Source organism: Triticum aestivum, chromosome 7D (assembly GCF_018294505.1).
Source record: "Triticum aestivum cultivar Chinese Spring chromosome 7D, IWGSC CS RefSeq v2.1, whole genome shotgun sequence".
NCBI lineage: Eukaryota > Viridiplantae > Streptophyta > Magnoliopsida > Poales > Poaceae > Triticum > Triticum aestivum.
Window position 1 is genome coordinate 491,593,744 of NC_057814.1, and position 22,086 is coordinate 491,615,829.

A 22,086-nucleotide genomic window follows, 5' to 3' on the forward strand; every position below is an offset into this window, starting at 1 on the left:
AATCTATGGGCACATAATTCCTATTTGCAAGAATAAGAACATCATTAATCCTTCCCAAAGATTTTTTAATAGTAGAATCCGCAAAGTGCAACTTAAGAGAACACTCCTCCAAATTGGTAAAACCTAGCACATCACATAGAGATTTCAGAATTGTGGAAACACTAGCACCCAAATCACATAAAGCATTGCACTCATAATATTTGATCTTGACTTTAATGGTGGTTTCCCATCCATCATATCATTTTCTAGGAATTGAAATCTCCAATTCTAACTTTTCTTCCAAAGCTTTCATCATAGCTTCTACGATATGTTTAGTAAAAGCTTTATTTTGTTCATAAGCGTTGGGCGAATTTATCATGGATTGTAACAAAGAAATAAATTCTATCAAAGAGCAACTATCATAATTAAAGTCCTTATAATCGAAAAGAGTGGGCATATCACTAGTTAAAGTTTTGACCTCTCCAAACCCACGTTTATCAATTTTTTCAACAAGATTTTAACCCTCCAAATTATGGGCATGCCTTCTAGCTAGAGTTGACTCTTCTTCAGTCCCCTTATCATCAAGTTTAATATTACTAAACAAGGAATCAATAGAAGAAACACCAATCATCTTAACATCTTCATCATTACTAATCTCTAAAGATTCCAGCTTAGCTGCCATTCGATTCACTAGCGTGGCTTGTACATCGGACATTTTTTCTAATAAATTTTCAGTATGAGCAACCTCGGATTGAAGATTAACAACCTCTTTGCTGACATGATGAAGTTATTTCGTGATAGCATCAAGTAAAACAGAGTGTTCCCTAAGCTCGTCCGTAAAAAAAATTATTGTGCTCAAATTGCGTGGTAATATAAGCCTTAGTACTTTTCTGGATTTCTACCAATATATTAGGATAAGAAATACCATGATAATCTTCTTGTAACATGATGACTCACGCAAACAAGATAACAAGCAAACGAAAGATCAAACAAGAAAAAAGCAAACGAAAAATATTTTTGTATTTTTGCAAAAAAAAAATTAGAAGTGGGGGAGATGAAAACGAGAGGCAAATGGCAAATAAATTAATTGCAAGGAGATGAGAGTTTATGCGTAGGTACTTGATAGATGTTGATGATATCTCCCCGGCAACGGCGCCAGAAATTGGCAAGTTGACGGGAGACTATCTTGACTTGATCCTCCTCGGCAACGGCGCCAGAAATTCTTCCTAATTGCTTGTATATGCGTTGGTAATTCTCCGAAGAGGAGAGAATGATGCAGCACAACAAAGGTAAGTATTTTCCTCAGTTATGAAACCAAGGATATGAATCCAGTAGGAGAACCAAGCAGCACTATGTAACCAACACCTGCACAAAAACAACAAAAACTTGCAACCCAATGTGTAAGAGGGGTTTCAGTCCCTTCCCGGTATTGACACAGATTAAATTGTATGAGATTTGATAAATATATCTAACTAAAATACAAAATAAAATAAGTAAAGAAAAAGTGCAGCAAGGTATTTTTGGTTTTAATATGATAGGAAATATACCTGGGGGCATAGTTTTCACTAGAGACTTCTCTCAAGAAAATAGCATACGGTGGGTAAACAAATTACTGTTGGGCAATTGATAGAAAAGCGAATAATCATGACGATATCCAAGGCAATGATCATGTATATAAGCATCACGTCCAAGATTAGTAGACCGACTCTTGTCTGTATCTACTACTATTACTCTACACATCGACCGCTATCCAGCATGCATCTAATGTATTAAGTTCATGGAAAACGGATTAATGCAATAAGAACGATGACATGATGTAGACAAGATAAACTCACTTATGAATAAACCCCATCTTGTTACCCTTAATAGCAACGATACATGCATGTCATGTCTCTTTTTGTCACTGAGATTGAGCGCCGCAAGATTGAACCCATCACAAAGCACCTCTTCTCATTGCAAGATAAATCAATCTAGTTGGCCAAACCAAACCAAGATTCGGAGAAGAAATACGAGGCTATAACAATCAAGCATAAAAGAGTTCAACAAAGACTCAAATAATATTCATGGATAGAACTGATCATAAACCCACAATCCATCGGATCCCAACAAGCACACTGCAAAAAGTCATTACATCGAATAGATCTCCAAGAACATTGAGAACATTTTATTGAAGATCAAAAAGAGATAAGTCATCTAGCTACAGACCCGTAGGTCTGTGGTAAACTACTCACGCATCATCTAAGGGGCAAGGGTGATGATGAAGAACCCCTCCAGCAGAGTACCGGAAAAGGCCTCTAGATTGGATCTTGTGGTTCTGGATCTTGCGGCGGCTGGAAAAATATTCCGTCGACTCCCCTAGGGTTTTTGGGATTTTAGAGTACTTATAGAGGCGGAAGTAGGTCAGGGGGGTGCCCGAGGGCTCCACTACCCACCAGGGCGCGCCTGTGCGCCCTGCTGCCTAGTGAGCCCCTCCAAACCCCTCTCGTTTGCTCCAGAAGCTTCCAGGGTCCATTATCACCAGAAAAAAAACTCTAAAAAGTTTCGTGGCAATTGAACTTCGTTTGATATTGATATTCTACGAAGTAAAAAGAAAAGAAAAAAACAACAACTGGTACTAGGCACTATGTCAATAGTTAATCCCAAAAACTGATATAAAGTTGCTAGTAAATGTATATAAAACATCCAAAATTTATACTTTAATAGCATGAAGCAATCAAAAATTATAAATATGTTGAAGACGTATCTACGACCGACGGACATTTTTCCTACAATGGGCGACGGTGAAATTTGTCGCCGGCGAAGGTAGACGGCTACAACCGACGACCAGGGAAGATGCGACCCGTAGATAAAAATGCTACACCGGCAAATGGAAAAGCTACAACGCACCGCGAGCTGGGATGGTCGCCGCGCAGAGCTGCGATGGTCACCATGGCGTTTGGGACCATGGTTGCGGCAAGCTGCAGCAGTCACCTTGCCGAGCTCGAATGGTGGCTGCGATTTGTTGCATTCGCAATGACGAGCCGGCGAGCTTCAATGCCGGTGTCTCCGCTCGTCCATGATCAGGGGTCAGCGGGGACTCGGTCGTGGCCGCGCTTGCCGATGGCAGCACTGGTTCAAGCAAGCTGGAAGAAGAAGGAATGGGCATGGCTGTTTGGTGAAGAGATGATGTTGTGTTAAGAAAGAAAAAATACATGTGTGGGCCTAGCCTGTACGTGCGCGGGGGTTACGAAGCACATGATCTATACAAAATCACACGGCCCGCACGTCCAAGGCAGCGTTTCGACCGGCGCCCTGACTGGAAACGTTTACCTTAAGAAATCGCTCGGTTTTGGATCTCGGCAGAATACTCGATGGGCGGGAACGAGTGGGTTCCGTCTCAGTGATGAACCAAACGCGAGAATGTGGCCTAGGAACGGGTCCGACCCGTTACATTCCGGTTGATTTCTGGAACCAAACACACCCGCAGAGTCCAACATCTATTTAGAAACGAAAGTTTCCAAGTTTGCACTGAATTCCATTTTCACTTGGTACGTCGCCAAGAAGCAAAACGGGAACAATATTCGTGCTCAAGCATGATTCATGAAAGATTTTCAAATTGATAACGTTTACAATTGACTAGTACTTCCTCCGTTTGTTTTTATAAGACGTTCAGACAGTTTCCTTTGTACTTCTGTGTCCGAAAAAGTTTGTCCTTCAAATGGATATATCTAGCACCAAGTTAGTGTCAGATACATTCATTTGAGGAACAAGCTTGGGACAATCTTTTTCGGACGGAGGGAGTACTGTTTTGAACCGTGTCTGAAAGTCTAAAACATCTTATAAAAATGAAGAGAGGTAGTACTGTACTAATGCTGATCTATGCTTTTGTATCTGGTCGAGCAGTAGACGAACTGCAACAGGTTGAGCGCGCTGAGAGCAGCCATGAACCAGAAGAAGTAGTCAAGGTGGCCTTGGTCGAGATTGTCCGCGATCCACCCGGTGGTCGACGCGACAGCGCCCAGTAGGACAGAGTTGAGGTAGTTACCGCCAGCGATGGCGAGCAGCGCGAGCGCCGCGCCGAGGCTCTTCATGGACACAGGGGACTGGTCGTAGAAGAACTCGAGCATGCCGATGCTGGTGAACACCTCGGCCGCGCCCAGCACGAAGTAGCACGGCGCCTGCCACATGATGCTCATCGAGGTCGCCGGTGCCGCCAGCCGCCTCGTCTCAATCAACGCAGCGTACGCCATGCCGGCCGCAGAGAGTGCTAGGCCGACACCAATGCGCTGGAGCTGCGTGAAGCCCCTGTCCTCGCCGGTGACACGCCGCGCGAGCGGCACAAGGACAGAGTCATAAATAGGAACCCAGACGAGGACGCTGATGACGTCGAAGGTAGACAGGGACGCAGGCGGCACAACAAAGGTGCCGACGCGCTTGTCCATAGCCATGCCCTGCTCGATCATCGTCGAGGACATCTGCGCGGTGACTGCGAAGAAGATGAGCAGCAACGCCCAGACGGGGGACATCCGCAGCAGCATCTTCAGCTCCTCGACCTGCGACACTGTGCAGAGCCGCCACGGGCCCTTCTTCTCCGACGACGGCAGCACGATCGCAGCCTTGTCAAAGAACCTAAATTGACTTGTATGCTCACCTCTATCATTTTCGTGCAGGGCCGAGGAATCATCGGGCAGCTCGAGACGGCAATTCCTCGTGGCTGCCACAACCACCTGGAAGACCCTGGCCAGCGGGCTACCTCCCCCTCCTAGTGGCTTGTACCTGTAAATCCTCCCCCCGGCGACGAACACGGCTAGGCCGAATCCTATGACCGTCGGGATCGCGAACCCGACGGTCCACCCGATGTTGTCCTGCACCCATACGAGCAACGTCGCCGCCAGCAGCGAGCCAATGTTGGTCGAGAAGTAGTACCAGTTGAAGAAGGAGCCCTTGGCCACCCGCTCCTTTGGGTCGGCGCCGTCGAACTGATTGGCGCCCAAGGCCGCGGCACAGGGCTTGATTCCTCCTGTGCCGAGGGCGACAAGGTAGAGCCCCAAGTAGACGGCACCAGGTTGGACACCACCACTCTCGTCGGAGGAACGAGGAAGGAGAAACGGAAGCGCCGCCGATGATGTCATGATGAGCATCCCCTGGCACAAGACAATTTTTCAGAGAGGCACATGGTCAATGAAAATTTGCAGAAATGCCGCACAACAGTTTACAGTAAATCCAGAAACGTTGTCTCGCTTACAACGATGTAAACCGACAGGAAAACTGCAATTGTGGAGTATCTTCCCCAGTAAGAGTCGGCCAAGAAGGCTCCGATGACCGGAGTGAGGAAGCAGCTGCCGACCCAGGTGGACACATTCCTCGCAGCGTCGACGTTGCTCTCATGGAGCACCGTCGTGAGGTAGGTAACCAAGTTCTTGGCGACGGCAGAGAAACACAAGCATTCGCTGAATTCGGCACCTGATTTAGGTCCAAGGCTCAACATATTACTTCTATATGTAAAATGTTGGAGCATGAAGCAGATGTTCTTAGTAAGCTTTTCGCAGTACCTAGAATGAAGAAACATGCTCTCCAGTTACCAGTGCTCTGCTTGAGAGCAGGCTGTCTGTAGAAATCAACTGTTCCATCACTCGTGTACCTTGAACATTCGTCCTGAACAACAATGCAGAAACTAAAGTTGATGACATATTTACACATGCTATGTGCCACATACTAATTAGACAGTAGGGATGCTGGTTGGGCAGAGGAATATCTATCACCTGCGGCTGTGGAGGCCGGCAATGGTGGTTCAGCAGTGGCCTCTCCTCGTCTGTAGCTTCCATTTGACACTCTTGATGTAGTACTCTACTTGTGAAGTATTCTTAGGGAGTTCCTGCGAAGAATTCTGTGTACACCGGCGTACCAGTAACTCGGCTATATAGTGTAGACTGATGTGACAAAACATAGAAGAAAGAAAAACTCAATCGGGATAAGCAAAACAATAAAAGCTGTTGTGATTGTCTGCACGTTTGTCCATTTGAAGTCGGCTCCACGACACAAATCCAGGCATTAGATGTGTTTTTTATGGAATTAAACTGGCCGTTTCTTGCAAGCAACGCGCAATATTAATTTGGCCGGCGACGCGAGCGATGAATAACTCTACGGATAACGGGAGAGCAAGCTGACTTTTTTTCATTTGCATGTTGACCTGAACTTAACTGATTGCGCAAATGTGCTGCCGTATAAGCAAGGGGGTTCCTTCTACTAATGGACTATCATCATGCGCTCAGACGGTAAGCAAAGGGGTTCCTTCTACTAATGCACTATCATGTACTCCTACTATCATCGTGTGCTCAGATTGCGATCTCTTGCTTGGACTTTCAGGTTTCCCAAATATGCAAGAACAGTTCTGTGCCTAGCGAAGCTCAAGTTTGGCCAGATTCCGTGAGAGAAACAGAGTCCATAAAGAGACAAAGTATGTACATAGTTCAACAAATTAGAGGGAGAGAAAGACCTGTGTGACTGAGAGCATCTCCGGCCATTCGGCCCCAGGACGCCGAAAAAGCGCCGTCTGGGGCCGAACCGACGTTTGTTTTCGGCGTGGGGGTGATTGCGTTCCCAGTCGTCGCCCCCAACTCGCCCCCAAAATCACGCAAACTCGGCGATCTGATACTAACTCGGCGGTTTTTCATTGAAATTTGCACAAAAAACAGAGAAACATACAAACTACGCCTAGAACTACGCCGTGGCCGCCGCCCGCCTTCTACATGCTGAGGAGTCTGTAGAACTGGGTGTAGTCGTCGTCGTCGCCGCCCTGCGCCCCGCTGCAGCCGCCGCCGTCCCTACTGCACCCCTGACCAGGGTCGCCGACACGCGGAGGGTTGGACAGCCCGGGCTCGTCCTCCTCGTCGCTATCGAGGACGACGACGCCGCCCTACTCGCGTCCGCGGCGCCGGGCCGTGATCTCCGCATACGCCCGTCGCTGGCGCGCCACCTGCTCGCGGACGTAGTTCGCCTTCGCCCACTTGAGGGCGGTCTCGTCGGCAGCGGCCATCTCCGCATGCTCCGGCTTCATGGGGAGGAGCCCCGGCTCGGTCTTCGGCCGGACTAGGCGGAGGGAACGCGGGTAGGGGCGGCCGCCCTCGTTGATGACGAGGGCGTCGCTGCGGGTGCGGCGCCAAAGCGGCGTCTCCTCCGGCTCCGGCTTGATGAGGAGGTCCCCACCTCCATTCGCCGCGGCGTCCAGGAGCTGCCACGGCGGCGAGAGAATGACGGGTGCGGCGGGTACTCGAGGCGCGGCGTGTTGCCGGTCTCGATGTGGTCGAGGACGGCCTTGAGGGTGCGGTCGGGCACGCCCCACCACTCGCGCCGCCCATCGGCGTTGTAGCGGCCGCGGGGGATGATGCCGTTGGCGGAAGCAATCTGGTCTTCGCGGCGGCGCTCGAAGTACATCGTCCACAACGTGTGGCTGTCGGCGGCGTACCTCGGCTCGTTCCGCTGCGCCTCCGTCAGCGACGAGCGGATGTGGGCGATCTCGGCCCACCGTTCAGCCCCGGCGGAACCGGGGCGCCGCCGGCGCTCAACTTCCACGTGCCCGGCACCCGCATGTCTAGGGGCGCCGGATAGTCGGACTCGTAGAGGAGACGCGCCTCGTCCTCGTGGAGATGGCGTCGCCGCGGAGTCGCCGGGGTACCGCTCAGCTATTGCTCGTTGCCGGGGAAGAGGGGCGGAGAGGTGGCTTCTGTGGGGAGACGAGGCTAGAGAAGGCGAGTTGTGGCGACTGTGGCGTTCACCGGCGGGGAGATCGGCTTTTATAGCCGAAGCGGGGCGGTGAGAACCTGCATACCGGGTGACGCGTGGCGGAAGCGGGCGGGACGCGCGTCGCGACGCCTTTACTGCGCCGCCGTGAGGCATCAATGGAGGCTGACCGGCGCGGCAGTGCGGCAGCCTTGGCATTGATTCCCGCGGGAACCGAGGCGATGAGGACTGACTCGGCGGGCCCATTCCCGTTCACGCCAAAATCGCTTCTCCGGCGCCCCCCAGCGCGCCGGGTTCGGCGTGGGTCCGCCGGCATCAGTTTCGGCCCAAACCGGCAAAAAAAGGGCTCCTAGAAACGTGACTGGGCCATTTTTTTCGCCGGCGGCAAAAAATAGCCTCAAAGGGCCTGTTGACGACGCGGTTGGAGATGCTCTGAGGTGTGGCTTGAGTAGAGGAGACTTGTGGTCTGCTCCCCTCGAGGAGGAAGCCGAATGCGGCAGCAGACTCCTATCTCCGAACTAACCCAAGCAAAGCTATAGCCTACAAGGCAGCAGTTTCCTCACTCACCGCTCACTGTGCCATGCTTACCCGTCACTTTCAGTTCTCGACCAATTGTTTCCGCGCTGAGCATTGTCGTGCGGTACAGTATTTCAGATCGGTTTGGTGGATGGATATACAGAGTTTACTCTGCCTGTCGCCCTAGACAATGTCGTCTCTACTGCGGTCTAATTCTATGAAGAATCCTAGAGTAAGTTTTGGTCGTCAGGCAATAAATTCACTGACTGTTTAGTCGCCGAGTTTTCTAGCCGGGGTTATGGAATAGATTCCCCTGATCGTTTTGTTTCTTTGTCTTCAAGTTCAGGGTCAACTATTTCCAGATGAAAATTTCTGAATTCAAAATTTATTTGAATGTTTTCCGCTGTAACAAGGATAACCGCAAATCCCGTCCCACCTCGATAAAATTGTCGTTTCGATAGCTAAAGCTTTGCTTCTACAAAACGAAGGCAAGCGAGGCAGTAGCTTCCTATCTACCCCGAGTCACCAAGAAAAATGAGCAGCAAGTTTCAAAAATAAAATTTAAAAATGGAGCGGCAGCTTTCTATATGCTATCCACCTACGACTTTCTAGCGCTATTTAACGAATTATTTCCACACAACTTTGATATGATATTTATGCTAGAGTTTGTTAATGTGTCATTTGAACTGGCAATAATGTGCTGATAAGTGCTATCCGGTTAAACCCTAGACTTGGTACTCAAAGTAATATTGTTTGACAATGATCGGTATAAACAGAGTGGCCCCTACCTGGTAGACACGCCTCACCACATAGTCCTCGTCCCTTCGCACATGTTCGCATGATATTTGAGCATGTATCTAAATGGCATCCTCTCCTCTTCTCCGGTGACGACGCCCCTTGAGCACACAATTCTGACAATCTCACCAGGGAAAAACTAGATGCTCTGGAAAGCACAATTAAGTTCTTCATTGGTACCAGGCGCATAGATCGCTGGCTATGTTGATGGATCCGGAGGGGTGCTACCACCGTTCTCGCATTTTCAGTTGTGGGCGCCATGTCTGATGTGCCAGTGACTGATGGGTGCTTAAGTCAATATCCCCCTTCAATATTTGTACGAAAATTGAAGCGCCAAATGTGCCATGACACGCTGTGGGCTATAGCGACCACATGTTGCATGTCAACTTTGACAAATATGCGCTTCCACCAATATTCACTCTTCATATAAAAAGAAACACCATAACCTAGGTCAACTAGTAGAAATGTATACAGTATACACCATATGTCACCTTTACACCAACAATATCGCGGTAGGGTAGCTTATTGTTCATATTTATTTTTGAAATACTAACCATTGGTTGGGTGGCTGCAAAGGTGATAGTGCATACGGACACCAAAGCCAGGATTTGAGAAGACAATGTCGATATTAGTGCAAAAATATATCAAGTCTTCTAGTATATAGTATCGATATCAAACTGTAACAATATATTTCGTAATTCAGAAGAAAGCCACAGTAGTATTCCCAAGATCTTTTAGATCACTAATAAAAGGTCTTATATTAGTTTACAGATGGAGTACATTTCTACTGGTGTAGTGTAACTCTAGGTTGGTGGTGTGTTTTTCTTCATTCTTAACGCGTAAGAGAACTAGAAAAATAAATAGACTAGACTTTCACTTAATCCCGACGCAGCCCTATGTTGTATGGATGGAACATGTAGTCATGTACGTATGTAACTTGGCATGTGTACAGCATACCTGTATCGATCGTGAGGTTAGGTCTGAGCCGTATGGACCGTGAGGTCGGAGAAGACCGGCAAATCGGCTGATCCGCCTCGGCATGCGCGCGGCAGCCGGCGCAGGTCACCGTCGTCGAGTTCTTGACGAAGCTTCCGAGAGGCGCTGACGGCCCTCATGCGGTTGTGCCCTAGGGCGCGCGGCGGCGATCAATCGCTTATCGACGGGAACGCGAGAGTTGTTCGAAAAAAAAAAAGGGAACGCGAGAGGGAGACGAGAGCAGGTTTTATTTTCAATGTCGTGGGGACACGAGAAATATATATCTGGCTTAAGGGCATGTCCAAAGCTGACAGGCAAACCGGACATGATGCGGATGACAGCCATCCACAACTATCTGTACATGGGTAAAGTAAATTTAAAATTCAAATCTGTCCGATCAGAAAGGGCGCGTCGGATCTCATAGCAGTGCCGGATTACATTATCGTCTGATCATAATAAAAAGACAAATATGCTTAGTTTTTACATGCCCGGTAACAAAAGAATATCAGTCCGGCAGTCCATGCAAACAATTGAATTTTCTTGCCTGCTGGTCCGGTAATTATAGCTACAGCCAAAGAACAACATACATAGTCAAGGGGAGAAACACATCATGGCAAATTTGTGTATAAAAAATTAAAAATATCATGATGCATAGACACTACTTGTCGTGATGTTAAAAAACACATCATGGTGACACACTGGTCTGTTAAGATTTGCTTTCAAGGTAGATTAGAAAGGTTTCGGGTTCTAACAATTACTCTAAAAATGCCACCCACAAAACAAAGTTGTCATTGTCATGAGACCATGTTTTAATTTGTAAGAAATTGGCAACATTTCAATCTAATGATTTCTGATATTTTTTTTTTGAAATATTGATATCGCGAAGATACCAATTACAACCAGGCTCTGCACCAATAAAATGTTTCAAAGACATCGAGGATGCACACAACCCGAAAAGAAAACAAAAAATAAAGGAAAGAAAAGGCCTTGCCACAGTGATCAACTCCTGTCAGCAGAAGCAGCACACAAACCATCACCAAAGACAACACCCGGAAAACATAAAAGGTCTTCAAAAACGACGCCTTCAAGAAGGAAATAGTGCACACGCGCCGTCGTCGCCCAATCCAAGATCTTAAGTTTTCATCCTAGAGAATGTCCAAACTCTTACCTCTGCTTCTGACTCCGGACCTTCAGTAAGGCAATTGCCAGGCATGACCCATGAAGGTCTGACCTTCAGTTTTCACCCTAAAATTCACGACTCGACACCCCGAGGAGCACCACCAAAAATGAAATCCTTGCGGTCCTCACTTCTCACTTCTGCTTCTGAAAGTTATCAAACACGTGGCTGACTCTATCGTCTGCAAGGCACCCTCCGCCTTACTGATCCCTCGATCTCAACCACCATGACTTTCTCCACCGCTGTCTATGCCATGGAAATCGAGATACCGACATGTCTCGTATTGTCAACAAATAACTGAGCTTCACGTCACGCCCTCGTGGAGCCGCGTAGGCTGATATGGACGCACACGACCGGATTCTACCCGATCCAAATATCATTCGGCAAGATCTTCGGCAACAGTTCCATAACACGTTGACGGGCAGATCAAGGACCATGCTACATGGCAAAATGGGCCTATAGATCTATTTTGCCTTAAAATGGGCATGGACCAAAAAATACAAAACATTTTCAATAAATTTCTATGTTCTTTACAACATGCTTACATACATTGTCCACTGTCCACTGCATTTTCACCGGCCACTCTCCATTGCATAAATTGCCATAACTACAAAATCCACGAGTGATTGACAAAAAACTACCGCTTTAGGGGTTACCGTCCCACGGAACTACCACTTTTAAAAAACTGACCGAAAACTACCAAAATTTTCTAATTTCGTGACTAAAAACTACCACTTTCGGGAAATGGCCGGTTGAGACGATTTAAACATGTTTATGACATGCGGGGCCTACCAGTCAGGGCTGACATGCTTATTTTTTCTAAATTCCCAATCTCAGTTAAAAAAGTCAACAGCTGCCCCTGACCCCGCATGGCACCGTCGCTCCACCTGCACCTCTGCTCCTAACTCTGCTCGCTGCCGGAGCTACGGGATCCGACGAGCAGCCTCCCCTCCATGTCCCGGCGAAGCAGCCGCCCCTCCATCTCCCGGCAAGGTAGCCGCCGCCGCCGCGGGATCCGGCGAGCACCCGCCCCTCCATCTCCCGGCGAGGAAGCCGTCGGTGCCGCAGGATCCGGCGAGGACCGGCCCCTCCATCTCCCGGCGAGGAAAAGACGCTGGCCGCCGGCGCTGCTGTTCCAGGAGACTTGGCTGCTGCTGGTTCCCGCAAACGCAGCCGCGACACTCCTATTCCAGCCAAGACCTGGCTGCTGCTGACGGTGCACTACTAGGAAAAGGGCTATAGCTAATATGGACATTAATGGCGCACCATGTATGTGGTGCGCCACTGCTATATAGCAGTGGCGCACCAGATACAGGTGCGCCATTAGTGTCCTCATTACTAATCGCGCACCAGACACACGGTGCGCGATTACTAGCAAATTTTATTTTATTTTTTATTTTTCCAGAACTATTAATGGCGCACCAGGGCACAGTGCGCCATTACTAGTTTTAACTAGTAATGACGCACCACACGCCTTGTGCGCCGCTACTAACAATTTTTTTTACTTTTTTTTTTCAAAACTAGTAATGGCGCACCACAACCATGGTGCGCCACTACTAACATTTTTTTTTTGCAAAACTAGTAATGGCGCACCACATAACTGGTGCGCCATTAGTAACCAGGGTTACTAATGGCGCATTTTTAGGTGGTGCACCATTGGTAACCTGAGATCAGCTAGATATTTTGGACAGCCACCTACCACACTCACTTTCCCCACTTCATTCTCTCCACCTCCTCCTTCAAACTTGTCTCGGCTGCCTCCTCCTCCTCACCTCATTTGCACCATAGATTCACCGAAATTAAATGGTTAAATTATCTTTTTTTGATAGGTAAGTAAGGGGAAAGCTTTCTTTATGTTGTAGATCTACTTTTTTCTCCCTCCAACAACGTGCACATGCACTTTTTATGGCCTAGATCTACGTATGTTTGTGGTGTTGCATATGTTTGTGGTGTTGCATATGTTTGTGTTTGCAGGTACCGGTATTTGAAATGCGATAGTTGCCAATATTTTGCCGGAATGTTGATTCATTTCCGTTTCGGCGAGAATTTGGCACTATGCATTCTTTTTGGTCCTATTTTTAGGCAAAGTCATGCCAAATTTTTTCTTGGTTCTAAAATATCGTTTTGCTCTACCCCGCAGGCGACCATGGTCCGCACGATGACCGAAGGCATCGTGAATAGGTTTTTGAGCTCCGCGAAGGCCGAGATGCTTCAAAAGAATGAGACGGAGATAAGATGTCCGTGTCGAAGATGCAAGCTGAAGAGCCTTATTGCGGACTCGGATTCCGGACAGGTGCGGGACCACCTGCTCTTGCGTGGTTTCATGGATGGCTGTCGGTGGCAAGGTGATGAAGATGACTATGAAGTCGTCCATGGGGGTCGGGCAAGAAATGAGGAAGGGCAGCAAGACAACCACCGCAGCGAGGGCGGGCGAGAAGACGAAGAATCTCCAGGACATGATCACGACGGTCATGCAGTACACAGTCATCATGTAGAAGATGCCGGACATGATGATGAGGAAGATCAAGACGAAGGGCATGATCATGAAGATGAAGATGCCGGAGCAGACGACGATGGACCATCGATGGGCTGGGTGCAGGACCCTCATATTCAAGATCTGCTTCTCAAGCAGACGGATAACGCAAGAGCTGCCGCCCGAGAGAAAGCCAAGCTGGATCAACTGGAGATAGACGCGGTTACTCCATTGTATGAAGGATGCAGGCCCGAGGATACCCGCCTGAAAGTAACGCTCATGGCTCTGGAGATGAAGGTAAAACACAAAATGACCGACGCATGCTTCGACGAGAACATGTCATTCTGGCACGAACGTCTTCCCAAGGGGAACAAGTGCCTGACCAGTTTCGAGGAGGCGAAGAAAATCGTGCGTCCTCTGGATTTACCGCATGTGAAATGCCATGTGTGCATGAACAATTGCATCATTTATCGGGACGAGCACGCGGAGTCTACCATATGTCCGGTGTGCGGCGTCACTCGATACAAGAAGAGGAAGAAAGCTCCTCGAAAAGTGGTGTGGTACTTTCCGATCACTCCTCGTCTGCAGCGGTATTTCGCGGACCCTAAGCTAGCAAAGCTCCTGCGTTGGCACGCGGATAGGGAGGAGAAGAAGCGAGAAGATGACGGAAATGATCCGGAGATAAATAAAAAAGATAAGATGCCGAGTCACCCTAAGGATGCGAGCCAGTGGCAAGCGTTGAACTTCGAACACCCAGAATTTGGGGACGATCCAAGGAACATCATGCTGGGCGCGAGCACCGATGGAGTCAATCCGTTTGGCAGCCAAAAAGCACACATAGCACCTGGCCTGTGTTTGTGTGGATGTACAACCTTCCCCCCTGGTTGTGCATCAAGAGGAAGTACATTCAGATGAGTATGCTAATTGAAGGGCCGAAACTACCAGGGAACGACATCCATCTGTATCTGGGGCTGCTGAAAGAGGAGCTAGACACGCTGTGGAAAATGCCAGGCAATACGTGGGACGCCGCAGAGAAAGAATATTTCCCTATGAGAGCCGCACTGCTCATGACGGTGCATGACTATCTCGGTTACGGATATCTCGCGGGGCAGGTGGTCCACGGATTTTCTGGATGCGTCAGGTGCATGGATGACACAACGTATCGCCAGCTAGATAGAGATCTCGGGTCTTCGAAAACCGTGTTCATGGGACATCGAAGGTGGCTTCGCGACGATGACTCATGGAGAAAACACAAGGATCTGTTTGATGGTGAAACCGAACCCCGAAGACGCCCGCATACGAGGAGTGGTGGGGAAATAGACGAGCTGTTGAAAAATTGGAAAGAGTGCCCAGAGCCGGGAAAGAAGCGAAAGGCGCCAGAGCCGCTACTAAAGGTATGGAAAACGAGGTCTGTTTTCTCGGACTTGTCGTACTGGAAGATCCACCGTGTGCCTCACAGCCTTGATGTCATGCATATCACGAAGAACGTGTGCGAGAGTCTGCTTGGTACCCTGCTCAACATGCCAGAGAGGACCAAAGATGGGCCGAAAGCAAGGGCAGACTTGAAATCAATGGGCATCAGGGAGGAGCTTCATGCTAATGATGATGATGATGAGGCGAAGCAAGACACAGAAAGTCGTCGCAAAGGCAAAAAGGCCAAGAAGACCGGAAATGACTACTGTCGTGGTGGGCGCACGGCAGATGCCAAGGGATGGCTAAAGAGAGGAGGAGGCTCGAGGGCGCTGGTGGGCTTCAGAGGCGAGGTTGGCATGAGCGGGGGCGGGACGCCGGACATACCCAGGTTCGGGGCTCTCCGGAGAGATAATACCCCTAGTCCTGCCGAGTGTAGTTGGATGTTCGATAGTACAATGTTGCTCCTGGAGTTGTATGAAGGAGGAAGGAAGCTGGCCAAGGCTTGGGCTGCTCCTTCTCTCCGGTGTTGCTGTTTTGTGGCTAGTTCTCTTTCTTCGTCCCCGAATGATCGTGGGCTCCCGGGGGTTTTATAGTCCAACCCCTCGGGGGTACAATAGTAATGTTATAAGTCGGTGGGTCCGTGGTGTCGGTGTCCGGGGTCCCGGGCTGGGCCCCGCTGAGGGCTCGTGGTTCATCGGGTTCCCCTAGGCGCGGGCCCCGCAAGCCTAGGGGGACTATGCGCCGTCTTGTCGATTATCAGGGCGTGGCCGAGTCGAGTCGCGTACAATGCTCTCCGTCAGGTTGCCGCTTGCTGTCGTCAGCGGTGAGGGTGGGGGCACTGTTTGCCACGCCGGCCCTGGTCAGCAGGTAGGTGAGGGGCACTGTTGCCACGTTCCTGCTGACCAGAGGCATGGGCGGGGCGCTGTTTCCCCAGTCATCATTGATTGAAGTCTCGTCCCCATCATACGGCCTGGATGGGACGGGAGCTGACCCGTGGCTGGATTGCGTAGCACGCCATGGGTGGCGCTGGATTGGCGAGGAGGCTTTGGCCATGCCGGGTTCGGCTGTCTTGCGCCAGTTGTTGGGGCCGAGTCGACGTGTCTTGCCGGGTCGGCTAGTTTGGCCGGCTTGCGGGGCTTGGCCAGGTCGAGTGACCCGGCCAAGCGCGCGCCGGTATTGAGGGGCGGTGCCAGCCCTGTTGTTTTTGAAGAAGATCCGGGTTCCGTTGCCTGCCCGGGGTCCATCCCCCCGACAGTAGTCCCCGAAGCTGTGAAGGTCCGCCATCTTCGGATGAGTAGGCCTTCGTAGTTTCCCCCTTAAGCAAGGTGGATTCTGCGAGCGCCGGGTCCGGCAACACCCATTGTGTGCCGGTTTTCTCGGAAACCGGATCGCGGCGTCTCGGTCGTGATGGGGACCGAGAAGTCCGCCGAATCTTGGGGCAATCCCTCGGGCTTTGCGCGGGCGCCACGTGGTGCCCGGAAGTCGGAGGGTCCTGACAGGCCACGCGCATGATGGGACTGGGCGACGGGCTGGGGCCCACCGCCGCGCACCCTCGGCCCAAGCGCGCGGATTTATTGCGGCGTCCGGGGGCCGGTTGCTCTTCCCCGGGCAGTTACTGCGCGTGTACGTGCGCACTTATTGCGGGGTAGTGGAACGGGCGCATGCAGACGATCCCACTTCCCCACTTCCCCATGTTCAAACCGAGGGTTATAAATCGGGGGCGGGGGGCGGCGGACATTATTCTCGCTCGCGCCCTCCTGTCCCTTTGCTCTTGCTCCGCTCTTTGCAATTGACGCACTGCGACGCCCGCTGCTCTAAGCAGAACTCCTTCGACGTCCATCTTCCTTCTTCTTCCTTCGACCATGTCGCTACCATCGGGCTCCTGGATGGGCTCGAACGTCACCTCCGAGGACATCACCCAGCTCCGGGCGACGCGGCGCCTGCCGCGGGAGACGGACATCACCGTCCGCCTGCCGCGCGGCGAGCAGAGGCCTCGGCCCGAGGGGCAGGAGCGCGTGGTCTTCCTCACGCACTTCGAGCGCGGGTTCGGGCTGCCGGCGAGCGCCTTCTTCTGCGCGTTCCTGGAGTTCTTCGTGTTGGGAATCGTAGCATAATTTAAAATTTTCCTACGTTCACCAAGATGCATCTATGGAGTCTACTAGCAACGAGGGGAGAGGAGTGCATCTACATACCCTTGTAGATCGCGAGCGGAAGTGTTCCAATGAACATGGATGACGGAGTCGTACTCGCCGTGATCCAAATCACCGATGACCGAGTGCCGAACGGACGGCACCTCCGCGTTCAACACACGTACGGTGCAGCGACGTATCCTCCTTCTTGATCCAACAAGGGGGAAGGAGAGGTTGATGGATATCCAGCAGCACGATGGCGTGGTGGTGGATGTAGCGGGTCTCCGGCAGGGCTTCGCCGAGCTTCTGCGAGAGAGAGAGAGGTATTGCAGGGGAGGAGGGAGGCGCCCAAGGCTGTAGGTTGCTGCCCTCCCTCCCCCCCACTATTTATAGGACCCCTGGGGGAGGCGCCAGCCCTTGGGAGATCAGATCTCCAAGGGGGGCGGCGGCCAAGTGGGGGGGAAGGGGTGCCTTGCCCCCCAAGGCAAGGGGGAAGCTCCCCCCCAGGGTTCCCAACCCTAGACGCATGGGGGGAGGCCCAAGGGGGGCGCCCCAGCCCACTAAGGGCTGGTTCCCTTCCACTTTCAGCCCACGGGGCCCTCCGGGATAGGTGGCCCCACCCGGTGGACCCCCGGGACCCTTCCGGTGGTCCCGGTACAATACCGGTAACCCCCGAAACTTTCCCGGTGGCCGAAACTTGACTTCCTATATATAATTCTTCACCTCCGGACCATTCCGGAACCTCTCGTGACGTCCGGGATCTCATCCGGGACTCCGAACAACTTTCGGGTTTCCGCATACATATATCTCTACAACCCTAGCGTCACCGGACCTTAAGTGTGTAGACCCTACGGGTTCGGGAGACATGCAGACATGACCGAGACGCCTCTCCGGTCAATAACCAACAGCGGGATCTAGATACCCATGTTGGCTCCCACATGTTCCACGATGATCTCATCGGATGAACCACGGTGTCGAGGATTCAATCAATCCGTATGCAATTCCCTTTGTCAATCGGTATGTTACTTGCCCGAGATTCGATCGTCAGTATCCCAATACCTTGTTCAATCTCGTTACCGGCAAGTCTCTTTACTCGTACCGCAATGCATGATCCCGTGACTAACGCCTTAGTCACATTGAGCTCATTATGATGATGCATTACTGAGTGGGCCCAGAGATACCTCTCTGTCACACGGAGTGACAAATCCCAGTCTCGATCCGTGCCAACCCAACAGACACTTTCGGAGATACCCATAGTGCACCTTTATAGTCACCCAGTTACGTTGTGACGTTTGGCACACCCAAAGCACTCCTACGGTATCCGGGAGTTGCACGATCTCATGGTCTAAGGAAAAGATACTTGACATTGGAAAAGCTCTAGCAAACGAAACTACACGATCTTTTATGCTATGCTTAGGATTGGGTCTTGTCCATCACATCATTCTCCTAATGATGTGATCCCGTTATCAATGACATCCAATGTCCATAGTCAGGAAACCATGACTATCTGTTGATCAACGAGCTAGTCAACTAGAGGCTTACTAGGGACACGTTGTGGTCTATGTATTCACACATGTATTACGATTTCCGGACAATACAATTATAGCATGAATGATAGACAATTACCATGAACAAAGAAATATAATAATAACCATTTATTATTGCCTCTAGGGCATATTTCCAACACTTCGGGCTCCAGCCGCATCATCTTGGCGCCAGCGCCATCGTCCAGCTCTCCGGCTTTGTAACCCTCTGCGAGGGGTACCTCGGTGTCGAGCCTACGATCGACCTCTGGGCGCGCTTCTTCTCCTTGAAGCAGCAGGGCCCGTCGGCCGGGGAGTTCGCCGATTGCGGTGCTGCCGTCATCTCGAAGCGGTCGGGGGCGGATTTCCCCAAGATCCCGCTGGAGGACTCTGCCAAGAAGTGGCAGAACTCCTTCTTCTACGTCTGCAACCTTGGAGCGGATCGCATCAATCTTCCGGCCTTCGCCATCGCACCGCCGCGGGCGAAGACGAACTGGGGCTACTCACCCAAGCGCCCGTAGCAGGAGATCGTTAATCTCTGCGAGCGGGTGATGGTGATGAGGATGCAGGAGGGGCTCACCGGCACCGACCTCCTCGCCGCGTTCATCATGCGCCGGGTCCTTCCGCTTTAGGGGCGCTCCTGTGTAACGCCCACGATGCGGCTATATCTCCCACGTGTCGAGGCACGAGTTAGAGGCATAACCGCATTGTGGTTTTGTCGCAAGATGGGTCATCTTCACACAATCCCATGTAATGAACAAGAATGGGATAAAGAGTTGGCTTACAATCGCCACTTCACACAATACATAAATAAATCATACATCAATCAGAGTACACACATAGGTCCGACTACGGAACCAAAAGAGAAGAAGACAACCCCAAATGCTAGATCCCCGATCGTCCCAACTGGGCTCCACGACTGATCATCAGGAAACGAAACATAGTAACGACCAAGGTCCTCGTCGAACTCCCACTTGAGCTCGGTTGCGTCATCTGTACACAGGTATCGTCGGCACCTGCAACTGTTTTGGAAGTATCTGTGAGTCACGAGGACTCAGCAATCTCACACCCGCGAGATCAAGACTATTTAAGCTTAAGAGTAGGAAAGGGGTAGTGAGGTGGAGCTGCAGCAAGCACTAAGTATATATGGTGGCTAACATACGCAAATAAGAGCGAGAAGAGGAGCAACGGAACGGTCGTCAACTAGTAATGATCAAGATGTGATCCTGAACTCCTACTTACGTCAAACATAACCCAAAAGCCGTGTTCACTTCCCGGACTCCCCCGAAAAGAGACCATCACGGCTACACACGCGGTTGATGCGTTTTAATTAAGTCGAGTGTCAAGTTCTCTACAACCAGATATTAACAAATTCCCATCTGCCACATAACCGCGGGCACGGCTCTCGAAAGATAATACCCTGCAGGGGTGTCCCAACTTAGCCCATTATAAGCTCTCACGGTCAACGAAGGATATTCCTTCTCCGGGAAGACCCGATCAGTCTCGGAATCCCGGTTTACAAGACATTTTGACAATGCTAAAACAAGACCAGCAAAGCCGCCCGATGTGCCGACAAATCCCGATAGGAGCTGCACATATCTCGTTCTCAGGGCAACACCGGATGAGACAGGCTACGAGTAAAACCAGACTTCGAGTTTCCCCGAGGTGGCCCCGCAGGCGGCTCGGTTCGGACCAACACTCGAAGGAGCACTGGCCCGGGGGGTTAAAATAAAGATGACCCTTGAGTCTGCAGAACCCAAGGGAAAAGGCTTAGGTGGCAAATGTTAAAACCAAGGTTGGACCTTGCTGGAGGAGTTTTATTCAAAGCGAACTGTCAAGGGGGTCCCATAAATCACCCAACCGCGTAAGGAACGCAAAATCAAGGAACATAACACCGGTATGACGGAAACTAGGGCAGCAAGAGTGGAACAAAACACCAGGCATAAGGCCGAGCCTTCCACCCTTTACCAAGTATATAGATGCATTAATTAAAGTAAGATATATTGTGATATCCCAACATAAACATGTTCCAACATGGAGCAATCTCCAACTTCACCTGCAACTAACAACGCTATAAGAGGGGCTGAGCAAAAGCGGTAACATAGCCAAACAACGGTTTGCTAGGAAGGATGGTTAGAGGCTTGACATGGCAATATGGGAGGCATGATATAACAAGTGGTAGGTAGCGCGGCAAAGCAATAGAGCGAACAACTAGCAAGCAAAGATAGAAGTGATTTCAAGGGTATTGTCATCTTGCCTGAGATCCCGCAAGGAAGAAGAATGGGTCCATGAAGAAGACAAACGGACGTAGTCGAACGAATCCTCACAACTCCGGAACGAAACCGAAGCTAACGAGAGAAGCAACCCGGAAAGAAACAAACAACATAGTAAACAACCATCACATAAACATGGCATGATGCACAAACAAATATGATGCATGTCCGGTTTAATGAGGCATGGCATGGCAAAGTGCACAAACAATACTACAAATCAAGTGGAGCTCAATATGCAACGAGTTGCATATTGACGAAACACCACATTCAAGTTATTTAGTTCGCTCTTGTTTATGTACCCAACAATATTAAATGTTATTAAACATGGCAGGGGGTGAAGCATAGTAAGACTATCTATCTAGGCAAGTTTAAATGAGGCTGGAACAACAAACAACAATTCTGGAAAATCCCCATGTCATTTAGCAATTTTAATGCAAACATCAATTTTAGACATTTTAAATGTTGTATCATGATGCGGGTGACATATGCATGTTTTAAGCAATTTTTTGAAAATATTGACTTGAGCAAGATACGAGGCATTTGTCATCATGGCAAAAAGAAAGGGTGTCACGGCGACGATTCCCAAAATGATGCCACGGTAACATATCGGTTCCGGTAGCTCATGGAGATACCGGTGCAAAAGAAAGTGTGCGGATGTGCGAAACATGCAAAAGATGGTGGGGTGCTCCCAACTACCGGGTTCCCACAGGTTAGAGGCATGGAAACGAGTGACAAATCGGACACGGTGCAAACATGAGAAACTCATACAACACATGCATTCGTTCATGGGCGGTCGTCTCGTCATTATACCTTAGAAGCGTGCGTTTTGAGGCGGTCCAAAAATGTCGAGGGAAGTAGTCGTTCACGGGTCGCCGAGGGAAGTAGTGGTACACGGCGATGGTAGTTGCACACGGGTCTTCGGCGACGGTAGTGGTACACGTTTTCATAGATGTTCGGGGTTGTCGGTAGAGGTACTTGACGTCCACGGGGTCGACGATAGAGTTACACACGTTGTCGGGGTACTTGTTGTTCCGGTCTTGGCGTCCGTAGATGTACACGGCAATCATAGTGGTACTTGGCGGTTCCGTGTAGTCGAACTTGACGATCCGAGGGG

At 50.2% G+C, this 22,086-nt stretch overlaps 1 protein-coding gene across 1 annotated transcript; it reads right to left on the reverse strand.

Moving 5' to 3' along the window:
• Nucleotides 1-3,538: 3,538 nt before the first annotated feature.
• LOC123170183 (protein NRT1/ PTR FAMILY 8.3) lies at nt 3,539-10,222 on the reverse strand. Its single transcript, XM_044588014.1, has 5 exons — nt 9,967-10,222; nt 5,721-5,845; nt 5,511-5,613; nt 5,204-5,421; nt 3,539-5,102 (listed from the first exon to the last, which is right to left on the reverse strand). The coding sequence occupies exons 2-5, from the start codon at nt 5,781-5,783 to the stop codon at nt 3,825-3,827; spliced, it is 1,662 nt and encodes a 553-aa protein (XP_044443949.1). The 5' UTR covers nt 5,784-5,845; nt 9,967-10,222; the 3' UTR covers nt 3,539-3,824.
• Nucleotides 10,223-22,086: the final 11,864 nt, after the last annotated feature.

Excerpts from the sequence above, each read along its gene's own strand:
- LOC123170183 (XM_044588014.1), bottom strand. The coding sequence starts at position 5,783 with ATGGAAGCTACAGACGAGGAGAGGCCACTGCTGAACCACCATTGCCGG. Across the intron at positions 5,422-5,510 it reads AGCATGTTTCTTCATTCTAG|GTGCCGAATTCAGCGAATGC; the intron begins GTACTGCGAAAA and ends GACCTAAATCAG. Across the intron at positions 5,103-5,203 it reads TCCTGTCGGTTTACATCGTT|GGGATGCTCATCATGACATC; the intron begins GTAAGCGAGACA and ends GTCTTGTGCCAG.